Source organism: Pristis pectinata, chromosome 16, assembly GCF_009764475.1.
Source record: "Pristis pectinata isolate sPriPec2 chromosome 16, sPriPec2.1.pri, whole genome shotgun sequence".
Classification (NCBI taxonomy): domain Eukaryota; kingdom Metazoa; phylum Chordata; class Chondrichthyes; order Rhinopristiformes; family Pristidae; genus Pristis; species Pristis pectinata.
The window spans coordinates 44,492,789-44,516,997 of NC_067420.1; the positions used below are offsets into that span (position 1 = coordinate 44,492,789).

Here is a 24,209-nt window from a genome sequence, read left to right on the forward strand (position 1 = left end):
TTCCTAAGGTGTCATGACAGATCAAAGGCAGGGAAGGTGACAACAGCTCATCAGACATTTTGCAAGTTTATTCTTTTTCCTGAGGATTGTTGGCTGCTTGGTTCAATGAATTTGATTATTGGATCAGAATGATTAGTAGGGCTAAACCGGGCAGAAGGTCTTGCTGAATGCATGATTTTACACTGTGCTGTCAGGGTGTCATAGAGGATTGGTATTGTGTTGAGTACTGTCTGAGATGAACCATATACTGGGCATGTAGCTAATTAGAGAATCAAGATGTAGCTAATATTTCTGATATAAAATGAACTGAGTACTAGATACGAATTCAACAATCACAAGATTTATGCGGATGAACTTTATTTTCCATCTTACAGCTTAATCTTTTTGTTTAAATTGTAGCTCTGTGGATGCTTTGCTTCCTACTCACTTTTTGCTGTGTCGCTGAGATTTAGCAAAGTAGATGCTCCACACGTGGAGAGAGAGGGAAAACAGAAGAGTTTGCATTTTTGTAGTGCCTTTCACATCCTTTTTCAGGGCATCACAAAGAGCTTTACAGCAATTGAAGTATAGTGCATAGTTACAGTTATAATGTTGAGGCCATTGACATGATCGACTTCAGTAAACCCGGCTAGTAACTAACAGGTCAAAGAGCAACCTTTGGGATTGGATGTGAGTTTGGATGGAATGGGCAGGCCTTGGTGGCTGTCCTATATGCTGCATGAATCAACATTTCCAGCAGTCTCACGTGCATGTGCAGCTGCTGGCCATAAACCTGGTGGCTCCATGAAAATCATGCAGGTTTATTAAATTCAGAGCAGTGTTCCAGCTGAAAGTTTGCAAACTTGGTACTGAAGTTGTTCAGTGAATGACCACAAGTTAACTTCATTTATCTGTGTGTCTAGGTCTTCCTGCATTTGTGCAGGAGGCTAGTCGGTAGTTTTATTGTCCTTCACTGCTGTACAAGTGCTGGAGGAACTCAGCAGGTCAGGCAGCATCTATGGAGGGAAATAAACAGTCGACATTTCGGGCTGAGACCCTTCATCAGGACTGGGAAGGAAGAGGGCTGAAGCCAGAATAAGAAGGTGGGGGAGGAGCACACACAGGCAGGTGACAGGTGAGTCTAGGTGAGAGGGGGAGGGTAGGTGGGTGGGGGAGAAGATGTAATAAGCTGAGGTGATGGGTGGAAGAGGCAAAGGGCTGAAGGAGGAGGAATCGGTATGAGAGGACAGTGGACCATGGAATAAAGGATGGAGGAGAGGAGATGGGCAGGTCAAGGTGGGAAGGGAGCTACAGGAATAAAGGAAGACAAAGGAGTGATGGGGGAGGGAGAAAAAAGGGGTGGGGTTAGACTTTAAATTCAACCTCATGATGAATCTGCAATCAAAACCTTTCATCACTGGTGAACAGTGAAGTATTTATCTTTTAAAAAAAAAACCCATCTGGAATGAAACCTGGGATCATATCTGTATTCCTTTCTTTACATGGCACCACACTGTTACATAATTCTTAACTGTCTTTAGTTAAGTTCTTCCTGTGACTGAGCTCAGAATAGTTTGCTAGACCCATTGAGTCCCTCCAGCAGTTTTTGGTTTTGCTCCCGATTCCAGCATCTGCAGTCTCTTGTCTGTTTTGGGAATCTGGGGTCAGGTGGGTAAGCAACATGGCCTGCCTAGCAGAGCTGACTGAGTGTAACGGGAGCCTCAGTGTTGAGAATGTTAGCTTAGGAGAGGATGCTGAGGTTGGTTTACAATTCTGGAGTGTTTTGCAGAGACAGCATTGGAGATATCTCTCCAATGCCTTGAGGTAGGTGGTTTAGAAGCATGTAGGAGGGCAGAGATCACAACCATCAAGTTGGCTTTTGTGCTGGGTTTGAGTTTTTGGTCTCATCAGTTGGCCAAAGGCTCTGCTGGCGTCTTGAAGGCAATGGTATTTTCATCTATTTCTGCCTTTGCAAAGAGGTGGCTTTTGAGAAATCAAATGAGTCTCTCCATGAACCTTTGTTGTTGGAAGGCTGTGTTGTACAACAGGAGAGGTTGGTAGATTTGTAACCATTTCAGGGCTGACCATATATTGTGTGGAAAGCCTAGGTTGAGCCATTAGGATGGGTGATGAGTTTATTTGTGACATTGGTCTCAATGAACAGTATCATTGTTCTTCCACTTTTGAACTCTCTTCCATAGTGGTTTCCTTTGTTTGAGCTATAGCTTTGAAATTTCCATTCTGTGTTGGATTGAGAGTGATTGGTTTGCAAAAGCAGCCAATTATAGGATTCTCTAATGTTTAAGGAAAGTTTGATTGTACCAGACTTCAATGCTGTGGTCATGGTATACTGTGTTTAGTTGCACCTCCAGTGTCTTGATGTGGTGGCTGTCTATCCCTGCAGGGACACAGTACTCCACAAGAGTGCACCCAAGATCATTGCCGATTTTGAATTAAGCCGATTGAAGGTTTAATGCCTCTACCTAGGTTCCCTGAAGATAGGAATTTAGGGGGATCACTTGTAAGATACAGAAAGGTTCCCTTTAGCCCTTTTTAACATAACCATCAGAAATCCCATCCAACTAAAATGTGTTTCTATCCATTCCATGTGTAATTGTTCTTTGTATGAGAAGAACAATATTATGCTATTGGTCTTCAACTTCTTTGTTTGAAATTGGAACTGCCTTCTGAACTTTTGTAGGGTTTTGAAAAATCACCTTGGTTCAAATGTACTCCCTTCTTTCTCTAGAACTTGGTGCTTTTGTATTATGAACTAGCCATCTTTCTCTCCTAAGCCACCTTTCTTGTAAACTGTTCAGTCTTTTATGCAGATATTCCTTTTTGTCCCATGGGTTCAATCACACTCAGTGAGAACCAACATTTAGGCTAATAAGCTTTTGATGCTCTCAGGAAATATGCAGAACACAGTATTTAGTAATAAGGTAACATATTGCAAGTGAAAACATTGAGGTTTAAATTTTAAATGTGGTTTGTTAAATGTGTCAATGATTTATCTGATAAAGTAACCTTTTCCCCAATAAAACATCAATTCAGTGTGAGGGAGACTTGTTGAACTAGTCCTGGGAATGAGGAACTTTAGTTGCATGGTGAAGCTAGAGAAATTGGGATTGTTCTCTTTGGAGCAAAGAAGGTTAGGGGTGACTTAGATTTTGTAATTATTAAAGGTTTGATAGTGTAAATAAGGAATGGCTGTTTCCAAACCCAGAGCCTGGGTAACCAAAAGGGGTTGAGGGAATTGCCATGGCTCAAGTGAGGTAAAATAAAACTTAGCTAAAGTTTTGTTGTGCTCTGAAACAAGTCCCTGAGTGCAGTGGAAATAGGTTCAAAATTAACTGAAAGGAAGTTGGATGAGTATTTCAAGGGTATGGAGAATGACCAGGACAATTGGACTAATTGGAGAGCTCTTCTCAACTGGCACAGATATAATGGGGCAAATAGCCTCCTGTATTGTTTCATGATTCTAACTTTGGTATTATTTACAGAAAATACAATACAAAGCACAAAATACATCTGCAAGGGTCATTGCACATTTTGGAATTCATTTCCCCCTCCTTTTAGCACATTGTGATGTGACTCTGGAGCTAATGACATGAGCAGACTGTCACACGATTCATAATCCTAGTGTGACACAGTAGAGTCTGTTTGCCCCACTGAACCAGTACCAGAATTTGCAAAAGAAATCCTTTTGCATTACAGCCAGACCTTTTGAAGCTATTCTAGCAGCTGAAGGGGTGTAGTGTTAATGTGTAACAGTTCTCTTGCAATCATTTAAGAGCAAGTACATTCTTCCTTGCTGTTCCTCTGACGGTACAGTTCTCCCTTGATACAACGATGAAGTGTCAGTCTAAATTAGAGTGGAACTTGAACCTCATCATCTTCTGTCTGAGTACTGCTCTGAGCCATACTTTATTCCTTGATATCACGAGTGGAGTATTGTTAAAAGTTATGGATTATACTAATGTCTACGGTTTAGTTGTCTTTGTGAACTATTTTGGGACGCCTTGAGACTTGTTTAAAAATGAAGTTTATCTTGACACTAAGGGTTGGCAAATGGACAAAGGTGGCAGATGGAAAACACGCAGTAGTGAAGTTATGAGATAGAATATGAAAAGTCCGAGTGTGAAGAAGTTAAATTATGGCAATCTGAAGGTAGATTGTGCTAATAGTTGCATAAAATGGAGGTGGCATTGGAGAAAAATATGATTTAAAAACACAAGGCGAGAAACTCTCAGCGGGCCAGACAGCATCTGAGTTACGAATGGGGAAGACAGGAGATATCTTGGATTGGGTGGGGTCAGGAGCGCCGTGGTGATAAACTGATGATGAAGCTCTCTGAGTTAATGATTTTCAATGGAACTATAATGTTGTATAACCAGGATGCCACTTATAAATGTGATTATAAACTTGGTGAGGTTGTCTCTAGAGCACGTTGTTGGTTTTGGTTTCTGTTACAGAAACTACCAGAGCGATTGTCCACTCTGGGACCTGAGTATGTTAGGAGCCAGCGGTGGTATGGTGGTAGGGATCTGTGTGCTTTGCTCCTCTCCGTCTCCGCCCTGATCCAGCGAGGCGGAAATTGGTTCCATTCACCAGATTTGAGAGTTTGACCTTTGATTGACAACAATACAGTCCAATGTCTTATACGGGTTTCAAACAGTTAGCCAATCATTGAAGGAGGCGGGGCTTTAATTGTATCCATCTGGAGCTGGGCGACGGCGACGAGAGCTGCTGGAACTCGGAGAGGGCGAGGTGGATGTACTGTTAGCGTTGGCTTGTTGCACTGACGGGTAGTGGTGGGGCACTGATGCGACACGGTAAAGGATGGGTGTTGCTCCGTACTCTGGGTCCAGGACCATTGCTCCAAACCTGACTTTCTGCAGCACCCATTTATCGTGTTGGCTTCAGTAAAATCTGCAATGGTATTTTCCATTGTTTCTGGACGCTGATATTAGCCGGGGTCATTCACATTGTGGCCAGTACATGGGAGGAAAGAGTTTTCATTAATTCCCGGAATGTGCGCGTGTGCCCATCCCCGTTTCTGTTCGGGAGGAGGTGGAGCGCCTCCGCCTGCTGCGGTCCGTGTGGTGAAAGTACTCCTACCATGCTGTGGGTGCGGTTGGGTTAGTGGTTGGGGGGGGTGGGGTGCCGTCCAGGATCAATGGTGATACCTTCCAAATTAGGAATGTGTGTGGCTGAGAAGGGAACCCGCCCTTGTTCTTGGCGGTGGAGGTCACCGGTTTGGGAGCTGCTGTCGGAGTAGCCTGGGCGAATAACTGCAGTGTATTTTGTAGATGGCACACCCAGCCACTGCACTGGTGGTGAAGGGAGCAACTACTACTTCCACTATTCCATTCTAAAGCTAAATGACCAGTGGATGATTTTTTTCCTCTTGCTTTGTCCAGAATTTCAAATACTTTTGGGGGAAAACTCCTGAGATATTAAATGTGCTCCAATTTCTTGAAGTAGTTGGAAGCTTGATTGGGGATCATGCCTCTTGCCAGCATTGACATCTTGAAAGTGTGGCATTGTTAAATAGCTTTGGATATCTGTTTCCTTGTATTGAAGTCTAAGGCAGTTTGATTTGGTTTGCTGACAATCTACATTAGGTTAACATTCAACCCTCTCAGTGGAAGCACATTTCCCTCTCTAACCCATCAGCCAAGTGGAGTATGTTGCCTGTTGCTGTCTAAGTTGCCTGTGGGACGTATGATTAGCAAGTCTGCGGATGACATGAAAACTGGAGTTGTGGAGCTGGAGATGGACAACCCTAAGGTTGTCTGAGACTATAGCAGGATATAGATTAGCTAAAAAGTTTTGTGTAGAGTGTTGGCAGATGGAATTTATTCCCAACAAGTGCAGGGTGATGCATTTTGAGAAATCAAAAACAGTAAATAAGTGCAAAGGAATGTGAGGAACCGAGAGCTGGTGATCCAAGTCCATAGCTCCCTGAAAATGGCAACGTGGGTTGATAGCGGTGAAGGTATATGGTATGCTTGCCTTCATAGGTCAGGGCGTAGAATATAAAAGTTGGGAGGTATGTTATAACTTTGCTATACTTGGAGTATTATGTGAGTTCCAGTTGCCACACTATAAGAAGTATGTGGTTATGTTAGAGTGCAGAGGAGATTTACCAGGATGTTGCCTGCATTGGAGGACTTCAGCCATGGGGAGAGATTGGATAGGTTGGGCTAGTTTTCCAACAAGCGAAGGAGGCTGAGGAGTGACCTGATAGAGGTGTATAAGATCGACTAGGTAGACAAATTTTTTCCCGATGGCAGGGGTATCAAAAACGAGAGGGCAGAGGTTTAAGGTGAGAGGAAGGAGTTTTAAAGGGGATGTGAGAGGAAATTGTTTGTCCAGGATGGTTGATATCTGGAACTTTGCCAGGGAAGGTGGTGAAATCTGACACGATTATAATGTTCAAGAGGCTTTTGGGTAGACACTTAAATAGACAAGGCCGTGAAGTGTGTAGTCCTAATGCACACAAATGGGATGAGTGTAGATGGGCAAAAAGATCAGCATGGATGTGGTGGGCTAAAGGGCTGTTTCTGTGCTGTACAAATCTATGACTATAAAAATAAATGTGATAAATGAAAATAGTCAAACTATGCACATGATGACTCTGGTCACATCCCTGGCTTCAGGTTGCCTTGTACTTTACTGCTTGTTAGCGGAAGACTGGCTCAATCATACAGCAACACAAAGTGCTGGAGGAACTCAGTGGGTCAGGCAGCATCTGTGGAGCGAAATGGACAGTCGATGTTTCAGGCCAAGACCCTTCATCCGGACTTATACAGCACTTAATAGATTCGGTGAACTTTTGTTGAAATGTCAGTGTGGGAACTGAAGCAACTAAACTTTGCAGTTTACAGGGCCCTGTATTGCAAAATACTAACCATTGGGTTTTGTGTTTTAGTGATATGGTTGACCCAGTTCTCTGAGGTGAACTTGCATTGAAGTACTGCCTTGGATGCTTGTACATTCCCCTGAGAATGTAGAAAGGCCTCCGTTTAACATCTTTTCTGAAGGACAACATTATGACAATGCCATACACCCTCACTTTTGCATTGGGAGCATATTGCGTGTATCTGTATTGAGCATGATCTATAAGTGGCTGTGCAACGAGGCGAGTGATTAAAATGATTGGATTTTGTGTCAAATTTCCAGAGGGGACTGAGCCCACGATCTTCTGATTCAGAGCAGGGAGAGAAGTACATTGGGCATGGTTGAGCCGTGCACTGAAACTGCTATTGTGATAATTTAGTAAATCTGTTTATCAGAGTTTGGTTCACTTTTGTACAGATTTGGTGCAGGCTTTTGAATTGCATTTGAAGAAGGAATGCAAAGGCCATTTAGGTTCTCAAGCTTATTGAGTTCTGTACCCCAGCATTTTACCTGACCGTACTTACTATTCTTTAATCCTGACACAACAAAAACATACCAAGCTTGGACTTGAAAGGTAACATTCCCCAGTCTTTTGGGTGAGAGATCAGTGTTGGTTTATTATTGTCACTTGTACTGAGGTACAGTGGAGAAACTTGTCTTGCATACAATTTGTACAGATGAATTCATTACAAGATTGCAAGGTCTCCATGATACTTTGAAGTAAGGCATTTCCTGACTTTACTGCTGAATTATTCCCGTATGCATTGAGCTCTCAATGAGAGTATAGCAGGCAAATTGTGAAAGGAGCATTTTCTCTGAGGGTTGACCTGTAATGTGGTGGCTGGGAAGGCCCTATTGTGTTTTTGAAATGGTGTGTTCTGCCTTTCTGTATTGAGCATGATCTATAAGTGGCTGTGCAATAAGGCGAGTGATTAAAATATGTTGGCAAGCTGAGGTGCAAAATTGTTTGGATTTTGCTGAGGAGACATTTTAGCAAATGTACTGTATACAAATGAAGTGCTATGTAATAGTTTTATCTTTCATGAAAGGGTTGCAGAGTTATTTAGAATTGTGTAACAGTTGGGTGTTGGTAACCAGTCACAGTCCCCTGGGGCGTTTGAATTACCAGGTTCTGGCAGCTTTGAGCTGTGTTGGGTGGATCTCCTGTAAAATCTGTTTCTGCTGTGTCTTGGAAGTGAGGAGTATTAAGGAGGAGCTGAGTTATTCTGCCTCTCAGATGAAACTTCTTTGTTCTCTGAGCAGAGCTGAATTATTTGTCAGATTGCAAAATGATTGAGGCTACAGTTCAGGACTAAACAATATAATGTGATGGTGGCATTTTCAGGCAATTGCCTTGTTCATTGTGTACTGCATATGCATAGAAAAAATGCACCTGATCCACTTCTTAATCTAGTGGTTGTTTTATCTTGAGTAGTGTGTATTGCCAACAAAGTGAACGAGACCAGTGAGGGAACTTGTTTGGAAAATGCTCTAAGTACACCGAACTGTCTTTTTTCCAGATGGCGCAGTGTGTAACCAAAGTGCAGTTGACCATTTCTTGTGAGAATTTGATGGACAAAGATGTTGGCTCGAAGTCTGATCCACTGTGCGTCTTACTTCAAAACACGGGGGCTGGCGACCAATGGGTGGAGGTAATGTCGTTTAATATAGCCTGTGTAGATTTTTTTCAAGGCTTTTCAAGGGGCGGCACGGTAGCGCAGCGGTTAGCACGAGGCTATTACAGCGCCAGCAATCAGGGTTCGGTTGCTGTCTGTAAGGAGTTTGTACGTTCTCCCGTGTCTGCGTGGGTTTCCTCCGGGAGCTCGGGTTTCCTCCGGGAGCTCCAGTTTCCTCCCACATTGCAAAGACGTACGGGTAGGTGAATTTGGGTTTAAAACATGGGCGGCGCGGACTCATTGGGCCGGAAGGGCCTGTTACCACGCTGTAAATAAAATTTAAAAATTTAAAAAAAAATTTAAATTTTAACAGCCCTGCATTATAGTCTGGTCAGAAAAGTTAAAACCCATGGAATCGAAAGGAAAGTGGCAAGGTGGATCTAGAATTAGTCCAGGTACAGGAAGTAAGGGGCAATAGTTTACAGTAGAGCCCTGCAACCTGACCTGCGGGCCCAACCATCTGTCAGGTATCAAAAAATGCTAGTCCTTGGGTTTTGGTTGGGTTTGGATTGGCTGCAGTTGGGTTTTGGTTTAACATTTGTACCCAGGCAGATCCCTAGTCAACAAGTGTTTCAGTGACTGAAGGACTATTTTCAGTAGTTCTACAGGGCTTAGTGTTACACTCCTTGCCTTTTGACATTCTCATCAATGATTTGGATGTATTTGTAGAAGCTATAATTGAGAAGCTTGCTGATGAAACTGGAAGTGTTGTGCATACAGAAGATGGGCAATCAGGATTAGGTAACGACTGCACCAAACTAGACGCACACTGTCTGCTGGAGGAACTGAGTCAAGCTGAGTTCCTCTCACAGATTGTTTGTTGCTCCAGATTCCAGCATCTGCAGTCTCTTGTGTCTCCTGACACAATCTGCTTGCTGTCTTAATTCACTGAATGTTGTTCTGTGCAGAGTTGTAAATTGACTGGAGTACATTCCTAAGCATCAATAGTGATTGCAGTTTAAAAACAATTCATTATGTGTTAAAGTATCATTGAACATGATTGTGATGAGTATAAATGCAAGTTATTCTAATATTCCCTTATTCCCTATCCCTAATACTCTAATATTCACTTTGGGCTTTCTTCTTCATTCAGACGTGGAGGAGAAGGGGACTGCTAGAGCACGTGTGTATTTTAGAAATTGTTGCTAGTTTTATGGGTGTAAATGGGCACTAGATGAACTAAGCTGAAATCTAGTAGAAATTTGGAGGGCGAATAGATTTTCTCTAACTGTTGGTCTCAGTTGAAGCCAACCCACCCCTGCAATGCATAGAAGTGTGAAATAACACTTTGGAAAAGGTTAATAAGATCCATAGAAAATATAGAAAATAGAATTAAAAATATATTAAACCTTGGTTAAACCATACTGGGACACTGCAGTTTGGTCACCCTATTGTAAAGAAAAAGGAGCTTTTACAGAGATTTATGGGTATGTGCCAGAATTGAGAGTCCCTGTCGAGAAATGACCTGACTGAATCCCTTTTCACCCAAAATAAATCTGAGAAGTGTCTTCTTTAAAACTGAGAGATTTTGGAAAACTTAACTCTTTGTTCTCCTCCCAACAGCTAGACCGAACTGAGAGGGTAAAAAATTGCCAGAAGCCTGAATTTGCAAAGAAGCTAGAGGTGGATTATTACTTTGAGCGTGTGCAGAAACTGAAATTTGGCATTTATGATATTGACAATAAATCCACAGCCCTGAACGATGACGACTACCTGGGAGGAGTGGAGTGCACCCTGGGACAGGTGACTTGCTTTGTGTGTTGTGCTGTTACCTGCTGGTGATTTAAGGCACCTTGCCCTGTTTTCTGTCTTCCTGCTCCCCAGTAAGGAAGCTCCAACTGGGATTGTTTCCTGGATGTTAGCCAGGTGACCATCACTGCCAGGTGGGAGCGTAGGGCTTGGCACCTGGAATGTGCGGAGCACCTGCTGTCAGTTCCTTATCTCCTGTCTGGTTTCCCCAGGCTGACCATGGCCTCCCCTCTTATTGCTGAGGGTTGAGAGTTAACATGCCGTGTATATGTATTACTTCTGCTGTGTGATGATCTCTGGCAGACCAGTAAGAATGATGGCATTGCTAGATGATGCTACAATAGCAGATGAGAGATCTGAAGTACTGGGACTGTTCCCTTGGGAGCAGAGAAACCCAGAGGAGGTTTTAAAATGACAGAAGAGTTTTCATGGTGAACGGGAAAAGACTTTCTTCTGGTAGGGGAGTGAGAAGCAAAGGGCAGTCAATTATAAATTGTAACTAAACAAGGAAAGAGATCATGAGAAAAGCAAAAGGTACGGGAAAAGGGAAGAGCATTGTGTCATTTTAGCAGAAAGTATTTGAAGGGCCATGTTGAAAGCATGTGCCAGTGGGATTGATACAGGGATATTGGGAGGGAGCATGGCAATGGTGTTACATTGGTGCAGAGCTGTAGGGAGGGAGTGGGACAGTTTAGGATTCATGTGTTGGCCAGTCTATTAAACATCTTCCTGATTTTTTTTTTACAGATTGTCTCGAGTAAAACATTCACTCGACCTCTCGAGTTGAAGAAAGGAAAGTTGGCTGGTAAAGGGAATATCACTGTGAGTAAAATTACAGCATTGTTCCACCCCCACAGCCCTCTGCCACTTCTCATCCCCACCACCCCAACACCGCATTCGCTCACGTTCTGTGGATTTCGTGTCTTTCCCCGAGGTCAGCAGTGTTCCAGACTTCAGACTTGTTCCAGTTGACCCAAGTGGCTTTGTGTAGAAGTGTTGCTATTGACTTTTTAATTCTTTCCACAAAATAGGAATCAGATAAATCAGTAGGGTATCTAAAGTCAATATGTCGAATATATTGAAGTCTGTTTCCTTTCATTTTGCTCTTTTATAACCATTGATCCAGTTAATCTTACCAGTGGTTGATAACTTCTACTGTAGTGGTTCCATAACTCGGGACTGTAAAGGAGGGACTCCAGCTTAAGTTAATGGAGGTTTGAAAATGAATGGTTTATTTGTAAGCTTATGAAAGTTATTTAATAAAAGCTAGTTAGGCCTCCACACAAAGTGAACCAGAAATCCAGGACGTGAAAAGTCTTTGATCTAGGAAATGCTCCCCAGGCTTTGGGATGATTGAGGGGGAGTTTTACTCCATACCTGAACCCATGCTGTACTTCCTGCAGAAGGAGAATCACAAATTGCAGGTGTGAGAAATTGGGAATATTAACAGGAAATGCTGGGAACCTGGCAGTATCTGTGCAATATTAATGTCATGAATGTGAATGTTGGTACAATTAGTAAGTTTGTGGATATTGCAAAAGTTGGTAGTGTGGATAGCGAGGAAGGTTGCCTAAGGCTATGGCAGGATATGGATTAGATGGAAGATTGGATGGAGTGTTGGCAGATGGAATTTGATTCCAACAAGTATGAGGTTGTGCATTTTGGGAAGCCAAATATGGGTAGGACATGTCCAGTAAATGATAGAGCACTAGGAATGTTGATGAACAGAGGGACCTTGGGGGTTCAAGTCCATAGTTCCTTGAAAGTGGCAACACGGGTAGGTAGGGTGGTGAAGAAGCTTGCCTTCATAGATTGGAGCATAGAATATAATGGTTGGGAAATTACATTGCAACTTTACAAAGCACTGGTTAGACTGCACTTGTGGTCACCAAACTATAGCAAGGATGTGACTGCGCTGGAGATAATGCAGAGGAGATTCACCAGGATGTTGCCTTAAACGGAGCACTTTAGTTATGGGGAGAGATTGGATAGGTTGGGCTTATTTTCCCTGGAGCAAAGGAGACTGGGGGGTGACCTGACAGTATATAAAATTATAAAAAGCTATGAGGCATAGATAGGGTGGATACAGCCTATTTCCCATGGTAGGGAAACAATTGGCAGAGGTTTAAGGTGAGAGGAAGGAGTTTTAAAGGGGACCTGAAGGGGAAATTCTCTTTTGTACACAGTGGTTGATATCTGGAACTCACTGCCAGAGGAAGTGATGTAATTGGATACAATCACTGTTTAAGAGACATTGAGACAAGCACTTGGTATAGAAGGATACACACCTAATGCAGGCAAATGAGATCAGTCCAGATGGGCAAGGTGTTCGACATGGACCTGGTGGCTTGAAGGATCCGCTTTTGTGTTGTATGACTCTGCATCTCTATGTAAGAGTTACTGTTTCAGGTCTGAGACCTTAAGAGGATCTTCTGTCAAATCTCATTTCAGTGTAGAAGGAGCTTTACTCTGTATCTAATCTGTATTGTCCCTGCGCTGGGAATATTCGCCGCTGACCTTGGATTTTCCAAATAGCTCCCTGGAGAAAACTGCATTGGAATATCTTGCTTTGAGTGTTTATGAATCAAATTCTGATGTGAATTTTTTCTGTTCTTGTGTTCAGGTTGTAGCCGAGGAGATGAATGATAAAAGATCTGCAGCTCTTCAGCTGGAGGCCAGGAACCTGGAAAATAAGGTGCTGAGCAATGGTTCAGGGGTTAGTGTGGGTGGGCTTCTTTCACAATGCTTCGAACTATATGGGAGAGGGGTTAAACAGTGGTTCGGGTAATGTGAAGTGTGATGATTATTTGAAGTGGTGGTCCATGTTTTTTTTTTTGGAGGCTCCCAATCTGATTTCTCCTGGTTGTGGATTTGCAGCACAAAACTATCTCCAATTCTGGGCATTCTTTACTCGGAAGTCAGCTAGTAGCTGATGTGTAAAGTTATAGTTGGTGCAGTGAGGAGTACATAGACTTTGTACTGTGTCCAGTGTTTGACCCCTGACGTGCTTCAATCTGACTGAATACCGGAATAGAAAATCATCTTTCCTGAGCCAAAGTAAACCTAAACCATTAAAAGTGGCATTGATGGGAAAAATACAATGAAATCAGTGCATGTATCACTTTAGAGACCGCAGATGCTGGAAATCTGGAGCAACACCAAAACGTGCTGGAGGAGCTCAGCAGGTCAGCCAGCATCTATAGAGGGAAATGGACAATATTTCCCTCCATAGATGCTGACTGACCCGCTGAGTTCCTCCAGCACTTTTCATATATCACCTTAAACGTGAACTCACTCCACCATCAGCTGCAGTCTGAACCATGAACCATCTTCATGATGCCATCTTATCAAGGTTTTGCAATTGCACCTTGCAAGCCTACCAACTAGACTGGCGAGGATAGCAGCTGTGTGGAACTCCCAACGCCCAAGCTTCCCACCACCGCCACCCCCCCAACTCGCACACTGTCCTCTCTTGCAGATAAACTGGGTTTAAACTGTGGAACTCTTGACCCGGGAGCACCTTCACCAGGAGGATTGGGTAGATGTCAGCTGTTTTACATGTGCTTGTACTTGGTTAACAAGTCTTTTTCTTTTTGTTTAAAAGGATTTTATGGGGAAATCTGATCCATTTGTGGAGCTCTACAGGCAAGGAGATGGTGACAAATGGCAGCTGGCCTACCGGTCAGAGGTAGAGTTACTCATGTATCTAAGAGGGGGTGGGAATGGGGTGGGGGAGCACAGACGTTGGTGGTGGCCAAAGAGGAAACGCCTCCCTCAAGTAGACTGCAGCAAAAATGAATTTGGGGACCTCTGACTAGATGGCAATTTTATTTTTCTGTGTGAATCAGTTGATTTGCTGGGACAGTCTCCATTTAGGATAGAATGTTGATTGCCAGAGAGGCCACTCAGCCCATCGCGCTCATGCCAGTTCTTTCACAGAACTGCTCAGTTTCATGTTGTGCTCTTTCCCTATGGACCTGCAGATGTCTCCTTTTCATAAGTTTGTTAAATTTTTGTCCTAAAGGATGGCTTTTAATTTAATACAAGAAACACCCAGGTGAATGCTTGAGCCCAGTTATGTAGGGAGCTCCTGGTTGGTCTTTTCTAACACTTAGGTCTTCAGACTGGTGTTGAGGGGGTGTGGACTCCAGGAGGATGGGGAGACAGTAAGGGTAGAACCAGCAGTGGGCTGATTGTTTCATTGAGGTTTTTATTCAATGTGTACAGTGTAAGTGAAGATGGTGAGGGTTGCTGGCAGCCTACAACACTACACTAATCTGGGAAGTCTGGTTGAGCTGATCTTACTGTGTGGATGGGTTTACTTTCAGTTCTCAGTTACTTGATGTAACTGCTGGGAGACTTGTACATACGAGCATTGGTAGCCTTGGAGGTGAGGGAGTTGGAGTCAGTCGGACCTGATCTCAGCCAAAATTTGAAATCCACTGCCCTGATTCTGCCAATATGAAGCTTGGTCCAGGGTGCTCCAGCCATCACACAGAACCTGCACAAATCGGCCATACAGCCACCCGCTCAGTGTTTGCACCCCATGAGCTTCCCCCATCCTCCCTTCAATCTAACGGTACAACCTTGTGGTCCTCACTCCTGCATGTGTGTATCCCACTTCCCCTTAAGTGGAGCTACACTGTTCACCTCAACCCCTCCGTGGCTGAGAGTTCCATGTATTCAACAGCTTCTGAGTTCACGGTTGGTTTATATTCATCAATGTTAGATTAGGTGTCTCCCTGTCGTCTTTACATCTGCTCTGTGAAACTCTTTTTGGTAATTTTAGAGATGTCTATCAGGTACTGGCACCACTCAGCTCAGCACCTTCAGTCTTTCCTGGTGTGTAGCTTTCATTCTTATCTCCTTCTCGCACATCTTTTTTGCAGTGTCATGCTGTGTTTCACATTTGCTTTGCAGGATCCTGGGCTCGGGGCTGGGTACTAAAGCATCAACCGTACTTGGACTGCTCAGAGTTTTCCATTTCAGATAGCCTATAGTCAGCCAGTGTAGCATACCTTGTGGCAGTTCCTTCTGGAATTTGCACAGTTCGAAGGAGGGGAACTTGAGCATTGCCAGAACTGGGGGAAGAGAAAGAGGTAAACTATTCCCATTTTATAAAATCATCCCCAAAATGCATTTGCAGGAATGTAATCAAACAAAATTTTGACATTGATGCAAGGAAATATTGGAGCAAATAGTCAAAGTAAAGTCTTAAACGGGATTCTGAAGGAGAACAGACAGAGATTTAGTAAAGAAATTCCAGAGCTCAGGCCAAGGCAACAATGGAAGTTGTAAGACTATTTTAAATTCTCATACAGGACAGAGTCTGCGTAATGTAGACACTTCCCAGGTGCTTGTGGTACATAGTGTTGGTGATTGGTCCCACTCTCAGTGAATAAGAAGCAAGGTGGTTTACCGGAGCAAATTGCACCGTGAGAATGCATTCACACAGGACTGCACCAGTACAAGAAAAGTGGTCATCGCAACGTTCTTGAGGGCAACCAGGGACTTGGGTGGGGCAGAATTTGTTAGGTTCATCCAGGAGGATTTCTTAAAACAATAGGCTAGTCCAACTAGGGATGGGGCCATTCCAGTCCTTGTATTTGAGGAATGAGCCTGATAGCTGATCGAAGTTTCAGTGAGGGAGCATTTGGGGAACAGTGACCACAGTTCCCAATGTTTTAAGATGCTTGTGGATAAGGATAAGACTGGTCCATGGGTTAAAGCGTTAAATTGGGGGGAAAGCTAATTACAACTGTATTAGACAGGAACTGGGGAAAGTCGATTGGGAGCAGCTGTTTGAGGATAAGTGGCCTTTAAAAGATGCATGGGAGTCTCTTAAAGACCGTTTGATTAGAGTTCAAGACCATAGCTCCTTGAAAGTGGTGAAACAAGTGGATAATATGATAAGGAAGTTAGGGCATTGAGTATAAAAGGTAGGAAGTCATATTGCAGCTGTATAAAACTGGTTGGGCCACATTTGGAGTTTTATGTGCCGTTCAGGTCGCCACATTACAGGAAGGATGTGGAGGCTTTGGAAAGGGCATAGAAGTGGTTCACTGAGTTGTTTCCTGGATTGGAGGGCATTAGTTATAAGAAGAGGTTGTCTAAACTTGGATTGTTTTCTCTGGAGGCTGAGGGACGACCTGATAGAAGTGTACGAAATTATGAGAGGCATAGATGGGGTAGATGGCTTTTTTCCCAGGGTGGAAATGTCAAATACTAGAGGGTTTAAGGGGAAAGTTTAAAAGATTTACAGAGTGGTAGGTGCCTGGAACTCTGCCAGGGAAGCAGTAGAAGCAGATACAATAGCAATGTTCAAGAGGCATTTAGGCACATGAACAGGCAGTGAGGGATATAGACCATGTGCAGGTAGGTGGGATTAGTCTAGATTGGCAGCATGGTCAGCACTGGCACGATGTTCCTGTGCTCTACTGTTGTGTTTCTATGTTTAGGTGGGCAATAACTGTCAGCCTTGCCAGCAATGTACAGACCCTGCGATTGACTAAAAACATGTTAACTTTGGCCCCGTAGGCTGCCTGATGTTGTACAAGTGAGAAGGTCACACTACACAGTAGACACACCATGTCGTGAAGGTTGTTCCAGGGTTAGTGGCAGAGGGTGATGTTGGTCAGATTTTCTATAGAAAATGTGGTGGGGGGAAATATTAGAATCTGTCACCAACAAACAGGTATGGCAGTTATCTATTAAAATGGTCCTTGCGGTGAGGGACCAGTTGTATGGAGAAGCTGGGGTGGTTCTCCTTGAAGTAGAGTTATGGGAGGGTTGATAGAGATGTTCAAAGTGGCAATGGTTTTGAAAAATCAAGCACAAACATTTTGTAGTGGCTGGGATGTCCGTAACCGAAGGACAAGGTTTAATAATTGAGGATGGAGCCAGGAGTGGATATGAGAACTTGTGCAGTAGGTTGCTGGGATCTGCAATACCTGTTTGGAAACGAGATGGAAGCAGCTACAACAGTAACTTTCAAAAGTGGATTAAAGGAGAAATGTGCAGGGGAGTGGCACTGATTAAATAGCTATACTCATAAGCTATCACGGGCACAATGGGCAGAATGGACTCAGTGTGTGGTGCTGAGATATTTTGGAATTTAGTTGCGTTGTATTGCATTGCAGTAAAAAATGCAAAAACCAGTCTGTGTTCTAACAATATTCTCTCCCTCTGCCATTTCCTGCCTGCAGGTTATTAAGAACAACCTGAATCCCAACTGGAAGCCTTTCTCTGTGTCCTTGCAGTCTCTGTGTAACGGAGATATGCAGAAGCCCATTAAGGTACAGTTTGAGTCTTTGGTACTGTATGTGTTGCTTTCATAAGCAGATGTGGGTTTCTGATTCCAGCCCTGTTTCTGAGCTAATCCCTGGAGCAATGCAGGAATTTAAATTGGATGATTGTGAAGGTTGAATTGGGTAAGGAAGATGAACTTCAACTGAAGATGTTGTATGTTATAAAAACAAAGTGCTGGAAACACTTAGCAGGTCAGGCGGCACTGTGACCTGTTGTCAGAACTCGGTTTCTCTTTCTGCAGATGCTGCCTATTTTCAGCATTTTCTGTTTTTCTTCCGTATTTCAGTTTTTTTTATTTTTATTTTTATCTCGTGCTTGTTGTAGCCACCTGGTATATTCAGTGATTGAAGTGATGTGAAGCCATGGTTGGGGTTCCCTGGGCCCAGAGCTATCCTGCACCATTGAATCAGAAGTCCTCCCTTGAGCCTTTTGGTTTTCCAATGAAATAGTCATAGAGCAATACAGCACAAATACAGGCCCTTCAGCCCAACCAGTCCATGCTGACCACTGTGCCCACCCAGCTAGTCCCAATTTCCTGCATTTGGCCCATATCCCTCTAAGCCCTGCCCCTCCATGTACCTATCCAACTGCTGCTTGAATGATACTATTGTACCTGCTTCAGCTACTTCCTCTGGCAGCTCGTTCCGTATACTCACCACCCTCTGCGTGGGGAAAATGTTGCCCCTCAGGTCCCTCTTTAAATCTTTCCCCCCTACCCTGGGGAAAAGATTGTTACCATCCATCTTTTCTGTACTCTTTCCAGTTTAATGTCTTTACATGTCTTTCCTATAACAGGGTGACCAAAACTGTCCACAGTACTCCCAAGTGTGGCCTCACCAACGACTTGTACAACTGCAACATAACCTCCCAACTCCTGTACTCCATGCCCTGGCTGATGAAGGCCAGCGTGCTCACGGATCTAATCCATAATTCCATCTACTGGCCTTGACTATTTCTATGCTGCCCCAGACCTCTGGGGTTTTCCTGTCAGTCTCATTGCCTTTGTTCTTCATTCGAGTGACCCATGCCAGAGAATGCAATGTCTGAGCATTTGATGTGCTCAATTGCAGCACTTCCACAGCTTAATCGGTTTTCAGTCAGTTTGCTTCACCCATAAGAAGGATGGCCACGTGGGGATTGACTCAGAAGACTGCTGACCTTGCTTCCTGACGAAGCAGAGATGGGAGCTGTTCCTCAGGATATTATAAGGGTGGGGACTTGTATAATGGATAGTAATATATTCAGTCACCCACCAGAACACCCCATGCTGAGCTCTGTATGTGGGTAAATGTATCCCAGGTCAAGACAGGATGGGTGTTACTATAGGGTGTGTTGATGGAGCTGAAAAGGGACTGTATCCCAGGGATCTTTGTGCCTCCCTGTTGGGGTGGATTCCGTGGTAACTTATTCACTCCGTTTGTTTGTCAGGTGGCTTGTAACGATAAGGATGAGAGCACAGGCTCAGATCTGATAGGGGAAGTAACTGTTCCTGTCTGTAAGCTGCTGGAAGCACAGAACCAAGTGGTGAGACTTCCTCTAACCATTGCTGTTACCTGTCCTGTAGGTCACCTGCTCTGACTATGATGGTGATGGTTCTCATGATCTGATAGGCCTCTTTGAAACTAACTTCTCTAAACTGCTGCAAGTGGAATCTGGAACGCCGGTGAGCATTCTCTTTTATATCTCCTGAATCTCTACAAATGGAAACTAATACTGCGGACCCCAAACTGATACTGCGGACTGATGGATTCTTAACCTGGATACTGCAATTCCTGTACATTAGAAATGAGGTGTACTATGCTTTATAGTCTCCCCTCTGCTGGATTTTCTGCCTCTGTTTCCCTGTCTAACTCATTCCCCTTTTTTTTTTCTGGTATTTTCCTCCTGTGTGAGTGCTTCTCTCACTACATCCTCCCAAACCAGCTATAATCCTGTGGGGGGGGGGGGGGGGGGGGGGCGGCAGGGCAATGAGGTTGGGTCTCTGCTGGTGGACACTGTACACAACTCTGCATTTTGACGGGTATTGGAGGTTTATCATGGGGTCTTGGTCAAAGAGGCAATGGCAGAGAAACTGAGGAGCAAAATGAATCCCACAATGGCCGTTGGGGTGAATTATTTTGTGTGCTTAGTAATGCATGTTACTGCCACAGGATAAGTCTACTCCAGAAACTATCCCTTTGACCCATCGTCAAATGATGCAGTGCAGGAGGAGAGCACTGTTGGCTCTTTGAAAGAGCTCCCCAGTTAGTTGCAGGCCCCCGTTCTCTCCCGACGACCATGCAGCTTTTTCTTTTTCTGGTGCATTCCCATCAAGGGGCTGGTCCATTGATGCAGTGGCAGAAGTTTACATGCCACCTGGCAGCTGAGAAATTCAAGTATGTAGAATTATGAATCCTGGTAACCATGGAACTGTTGGATTGTCATTTAAAACTCACCTACTTTGCTAATGTTTCTGGGGAAGAAAGTCAGCCTTCCTTGCCCCAGGCAGAGTTGTGAGCTCAGACCCATAGACTGCTCTCTCCCTAGTTCAGGGGCAATTAAGGATTGCCAGCAAGATCCCCATCTAGTTAACTGATTAAAACTTGATTCCTTTGAGAGTCAGTGATACCACCCCCCACCCTCCTCCAATTAGTCAACTCAATCAGCAGCAAAGTGATGGAAGTCATTGATAGTGCTGTCAACTTCCTTACCAGTAACCTGGTCACCAATGCCCGGTTTAGGTTTCACCACGATTACCAGCTCCACACCACATCAGACTTGCTCAAACACAAACGGTTAGTGGTGAGGTGAGAGTGACTACAAGAAACCAAAGGCTGGGCTTTCATTGATATGGTCAGTCCTTGAGGGTGAGATGGGAAAAGGCTTCCAACGGGGAGTGATTTTAAACAAACAGTATTACTGACTGCTATTCTTCTCCTGAAGATTGAGTTTGACTGCATTAATCCAGAGAAGAAAAAGAAGAAGAAAAACTACAAGAATTCCGGCATTATCCGGGTCCGATCTTGTAAGGTACAAAAATGCTTTCCTGATGTACCTTGGGGCGTTTACCAGTGTCTCCTCCCTGGGCTGCCCTGGAAAGTGGTGATGATCCCAGTGCCCATCTTTGTTCAGAGGCATGAGGTTGTTCCACCCATCGATCCTGTCCTACAGAAGCTGGAGGAGGACATTCAGTCCATTGATCCTGTTAAGCAGGAACTGGACACAATGTTCTCCATTTCCACCATTTATTTAGATCACAGCTGGCTTGTATCTCAACTCCATTTATTTCCTTTGCTGTTCATCCCTTACTGCCCAGATCACCCTGCTCTCGCCCCTCCCCCCCATCCCCAAAATAAAACATCAAACTGTCCTGGAATCTGTCACGTGCATCCTGCCAGCACCACTTTCTGCAGCTGTTGGGGAGAGACCTTGGGCTTTCCACTTCCCTTTATGTGGAAGGGTTGGTGTGTTCTGGAGTAACCCACCAGAGGGAGTCACTTCTCTCCTGTCTACCCTCGTCCCTCATTTTCTGATCGGGAGTTTGGTATCTTGTTGATTTTGTTTTGCAGATAGAAACGGATTTCTCTTTCTTGGATTATGTTATGGGAGGATGTCAGATCAATTTCACAGTGAGTACATTTCGTTAGTGATGGACATCGAGACTGGATGCTGGGATCTGGAGCAGAAAACAAACTGCTGGAGGAAATCAGTGGGTCGAGCAGCATCTGTGGAGGCAAAGGGGTGGTTGGCATTTCTGGTCAAGACCCATACCAGAACTGATGCAGGGTCTTGATGCAAAAAAGTCGACCATCCCTTTGCCTCCACAGATGCTGCTCGACCTGCTGAGTTCCTCCAGCAGTTTGTTTCCTGCTCCAAATTTCAATAGTGTTTCAGTCGGTTCACGAGCCGATCGGGGGAATGTTGAGCAGTTTGTGCTGGTCAGTGTGAAAGTGCACCATGGAGTTGTACTGGCTCATGTGGGAGGCTGTTGTAACGTGACCTGTTTACATGCTCAGTCCCAATAGAGTGCCAATCAAAAAATAAAAATTATAATAGCAGATGCTGGAAATACTCAGCAGGTCAGGCAGCATCTGTGGAGAGAGAAACACTTAGTGTTACTGGACTGAAGTGTTAACTTTCTCTTTCTAGAGAAGCTGCCTCACCTGCTGGACGCTTCCAACATCTGAATTTATTCACAATACTGAGTGTTAGGACGACTACACAGGCTCGGGCTATTTTTATTGATAAGCAAAATGTTCAGCTTTTTTGTTTCTTTCCCTTTCATTAAATGTTCTCTACAACTTTGTCCCCTCTCAGGTTGGGATAGACTTCACTGGCTCGAATGGAGATCCTCGTTCACCCAACTCCCTGCATTACATCAGCCCTAACGGAGTCAATGAATATCTGACTGCTGTCTGGTCTGTTGGGCAGGTCGTACAGGATTATGACACGTAAGATTTCTTTCTCCCAGTCCATAATTTTATTTTCAAAGATCTCAACTGATTGTTGAAATGAGCAACCTGTTTTGTTCTGGCTGATTTGCTCCACTCCGTCTCCACAGGGATAAGCTGTTCCCTGCATTTGGATTTGGTGCTCAGGTCCCGCCCGACTGGCAGGTAAGTATATCTGTGGTGTGCAGCTCTGGGGTTAGTGCAGCACCTATTCTGCTCTGTTCTTTTTGTGCAGCGTTAGAGGATTGGGTTAGTCCTCCCCATGTTGCATTCTGCTCCAGTCTGGTCCCGTTGTTTTACTCTCCAATACACTTCTCGATTAAGAAAGAAATTGCATTTATAGCAAAATGCATCTGCTGTCATTTATAGGTCAGATATATTGCAGGTCCAAATAACAATACACGTTCTACTCCAACAGCACTTGTTGAATCGGAGATATTTTGTATGTTTATTCATCTGTTCTACTGTGTAACCTTGCACCGTGGATAGTCTAAGCTACCCCTCTCGGTTATTCCATTACTGTCACTCTAGCATTTCTTTTTGCACTTCTATACTTTGCACCATTCTGTTGTTTTTTGTGCTCATTGCTGTATTTATTGTTTTATTACCCTGTATACTGTTTACTCCAAGCTTCATGCGGGCAAGGAATTTCTTTGCACCCTGGTGCATATGACAATAACCTGAATCTGAAAAGCCTCTTACTGTGGATAATCATCAACTCACTGCCTTCATCTCGTCTCTTCCCCTTTCTGTAACGTGCAGCTGTGAAGCACTAAACTTTCTAAATTCCCAAAATCTGGATGTTGTTGGGCGGTGTAACTGTACCACAAAGCTGGCCATCACACTCAACCCGGGGGCCTATAGCAGAAGCTGCTGCTCCCATTGAGCTCACAGTTATACAACTCACCATGCCCATGCCAACATTAAGTACCTATCCACACTGATCCCATTTAATAGCACTTTACAGCTGGGCATCTTGTATGCTGGTCTCTAGGTCACTTTTCTGTGAGAATATTTGGTTGAGGCATTACACGGAGTCCTGCTTCATTGTTCCGGGGTGGGCCAGGAGGTGGTCCAGTGGGGTCTGGAATCATTGGACGCTGACTCAGGAGGGAGTAAAATAAGGAAGGATTCCTCAGGGTAATTTTAGTCAGATAAATTTCGGATTTGAATCCTAAATGCTGCTTTCTACTTTCCTCAGGTGTCTCACGAGTTTGCCTTGAATTTTAATCCTAACAATCCATACTGCCAAGGTAGGAAGTTTCTCCATCAGTGTCACCACAGGAGAAGGGCATGGGCTGGATGTTTTCTATCGTGGTTAGTGAAAACCAAAAACTGCAGATGCTTGAAATCTGAAATAAATCAGAAAATGCTGGGAACAGTCAGCAGGGCAGGCAGCATTTTTTGCACTATATTTTTGTAACTTATAGATTTTGTGTCTTTGCACTGTACTGCTGCCACAAAACAACACAATTCACATCATCTGTCAGTGATAAACCTAATTTGATTCTGGAGAGAAACGACTCTGATGAAGGACCTTCAGCCTGAGCCATTAACAGGTTCTCTTTCCACGGAATGTTTGCAGCATTTTCTGTTTTATCTGGTATTCCAAAACTCTGCTGCCCATGACCCAGCTTGTACACGATCTGTTCATTCACCACTTCATGTTCACTGACGCACGCTAGCTCCCAGTCTAGCAACACCCTCACTGTGAAATTCTTGTCCTCAACTTTAAGCTGTTCTGTCAAAGGTATTCGGGGATGGGTAGTAAATGCTGGGTCAAGGCAGGAAGCAGCTGGTGGGTGGGGGCAGGGAGAGGGGCTCAGCTGCGGCTGCTGAACATGAGCAAGAAGTGGGAAGCACAGTTGCTGGATCAGAAATTGTGGGGTAGGCATGAGGGTAAGAACATTCGATTTCCCCTGACTGCTGCACTGTTACCTACTGCCCCCACCCCATTCATTGTGAAGCCATTCTTCACCCTATCAGGAGGCCTGTATCCTGATCATCCAGTGCAGGGGTAACCAGGAGAGAGGTGGTATGGACAGAACTCGTCCTGCACCGCCCTTCCACTGTACCTGTACCAGGGAGCTTTGATTGGTGCTGATCACACTTAGCTCTCCACTCTTGGGAATTGTGGGGCAGGGAGTGGGAAGGGCAGAGA

General features: G+C 44.2%; 1 protein-coding gene across 9 annotated transcripts in view; it reads left to right on the forward strand.

The window, feature by feature from the left end:
- The window catches only part of LOC127578983 (copine-1-like), a 71,291-nt gene that overhangs the window by 40,698 nt on the left and 6,384 nt on the right, over window positions 1-24,209 (forward strand). For 3 of the 9 annotated variants that reach the window (XM_052031595.1, XM_052031594.1, XM_052031597.1), the window contains 12 exons: window positions 8,406-8,537; window positions 10,125-10,304; window positions 11,058-11,132; window positions 12,934-13,005; window positions 13,915-13,998; window positions 17,516-17,605; window positions 19,183-19,281; window positions 20,541-20,627; window positions 21,167-21,226; window positions 21,915-22,048; window positions 22,159-22,213; window positions 23,250-23,301. In XM_052031595.1, coding sequence (XP_051887555.1) covers window positions 8,406-8,537; window positions 10,125-10,304; window positions 11,058-11,132; window positions 12,934-13,005; window positions 13,915-13,998; window positions 17,516-17,605; window positions 19,183-19,281; window positions 20,541-20,627; window positions 21,167-21,226; window positions 21,915-22,048; window positions 22,159-22,213; window positions 23,250-23,301 — 1,120 coding nt within the window. Of the gene's footprint in view, window positions 1-4,678; window positions 4,920-8,405; window positions 8,538-10,124; window positions 10,305-11,057; window positions 11,133-12,571; window positions 12,701-12,933; window positions 13,006-13,914; window positions 13,999-17,515; window positions 17,606-19,046; window positions 19,143-19,182; window positions 19,282-20,540; window positions 20,628-21,166; window positions 21,227-21,914; window positions 22,049-22,158; window positions 22,214-23,249; window positions 23,302-24,209 lie in introns of those variants that run through there. The other 6 variants (XM_052031592.1, XM_052031596.1, XM_052031598.1 and 3 more) reach the window with 6 other exon arrangements.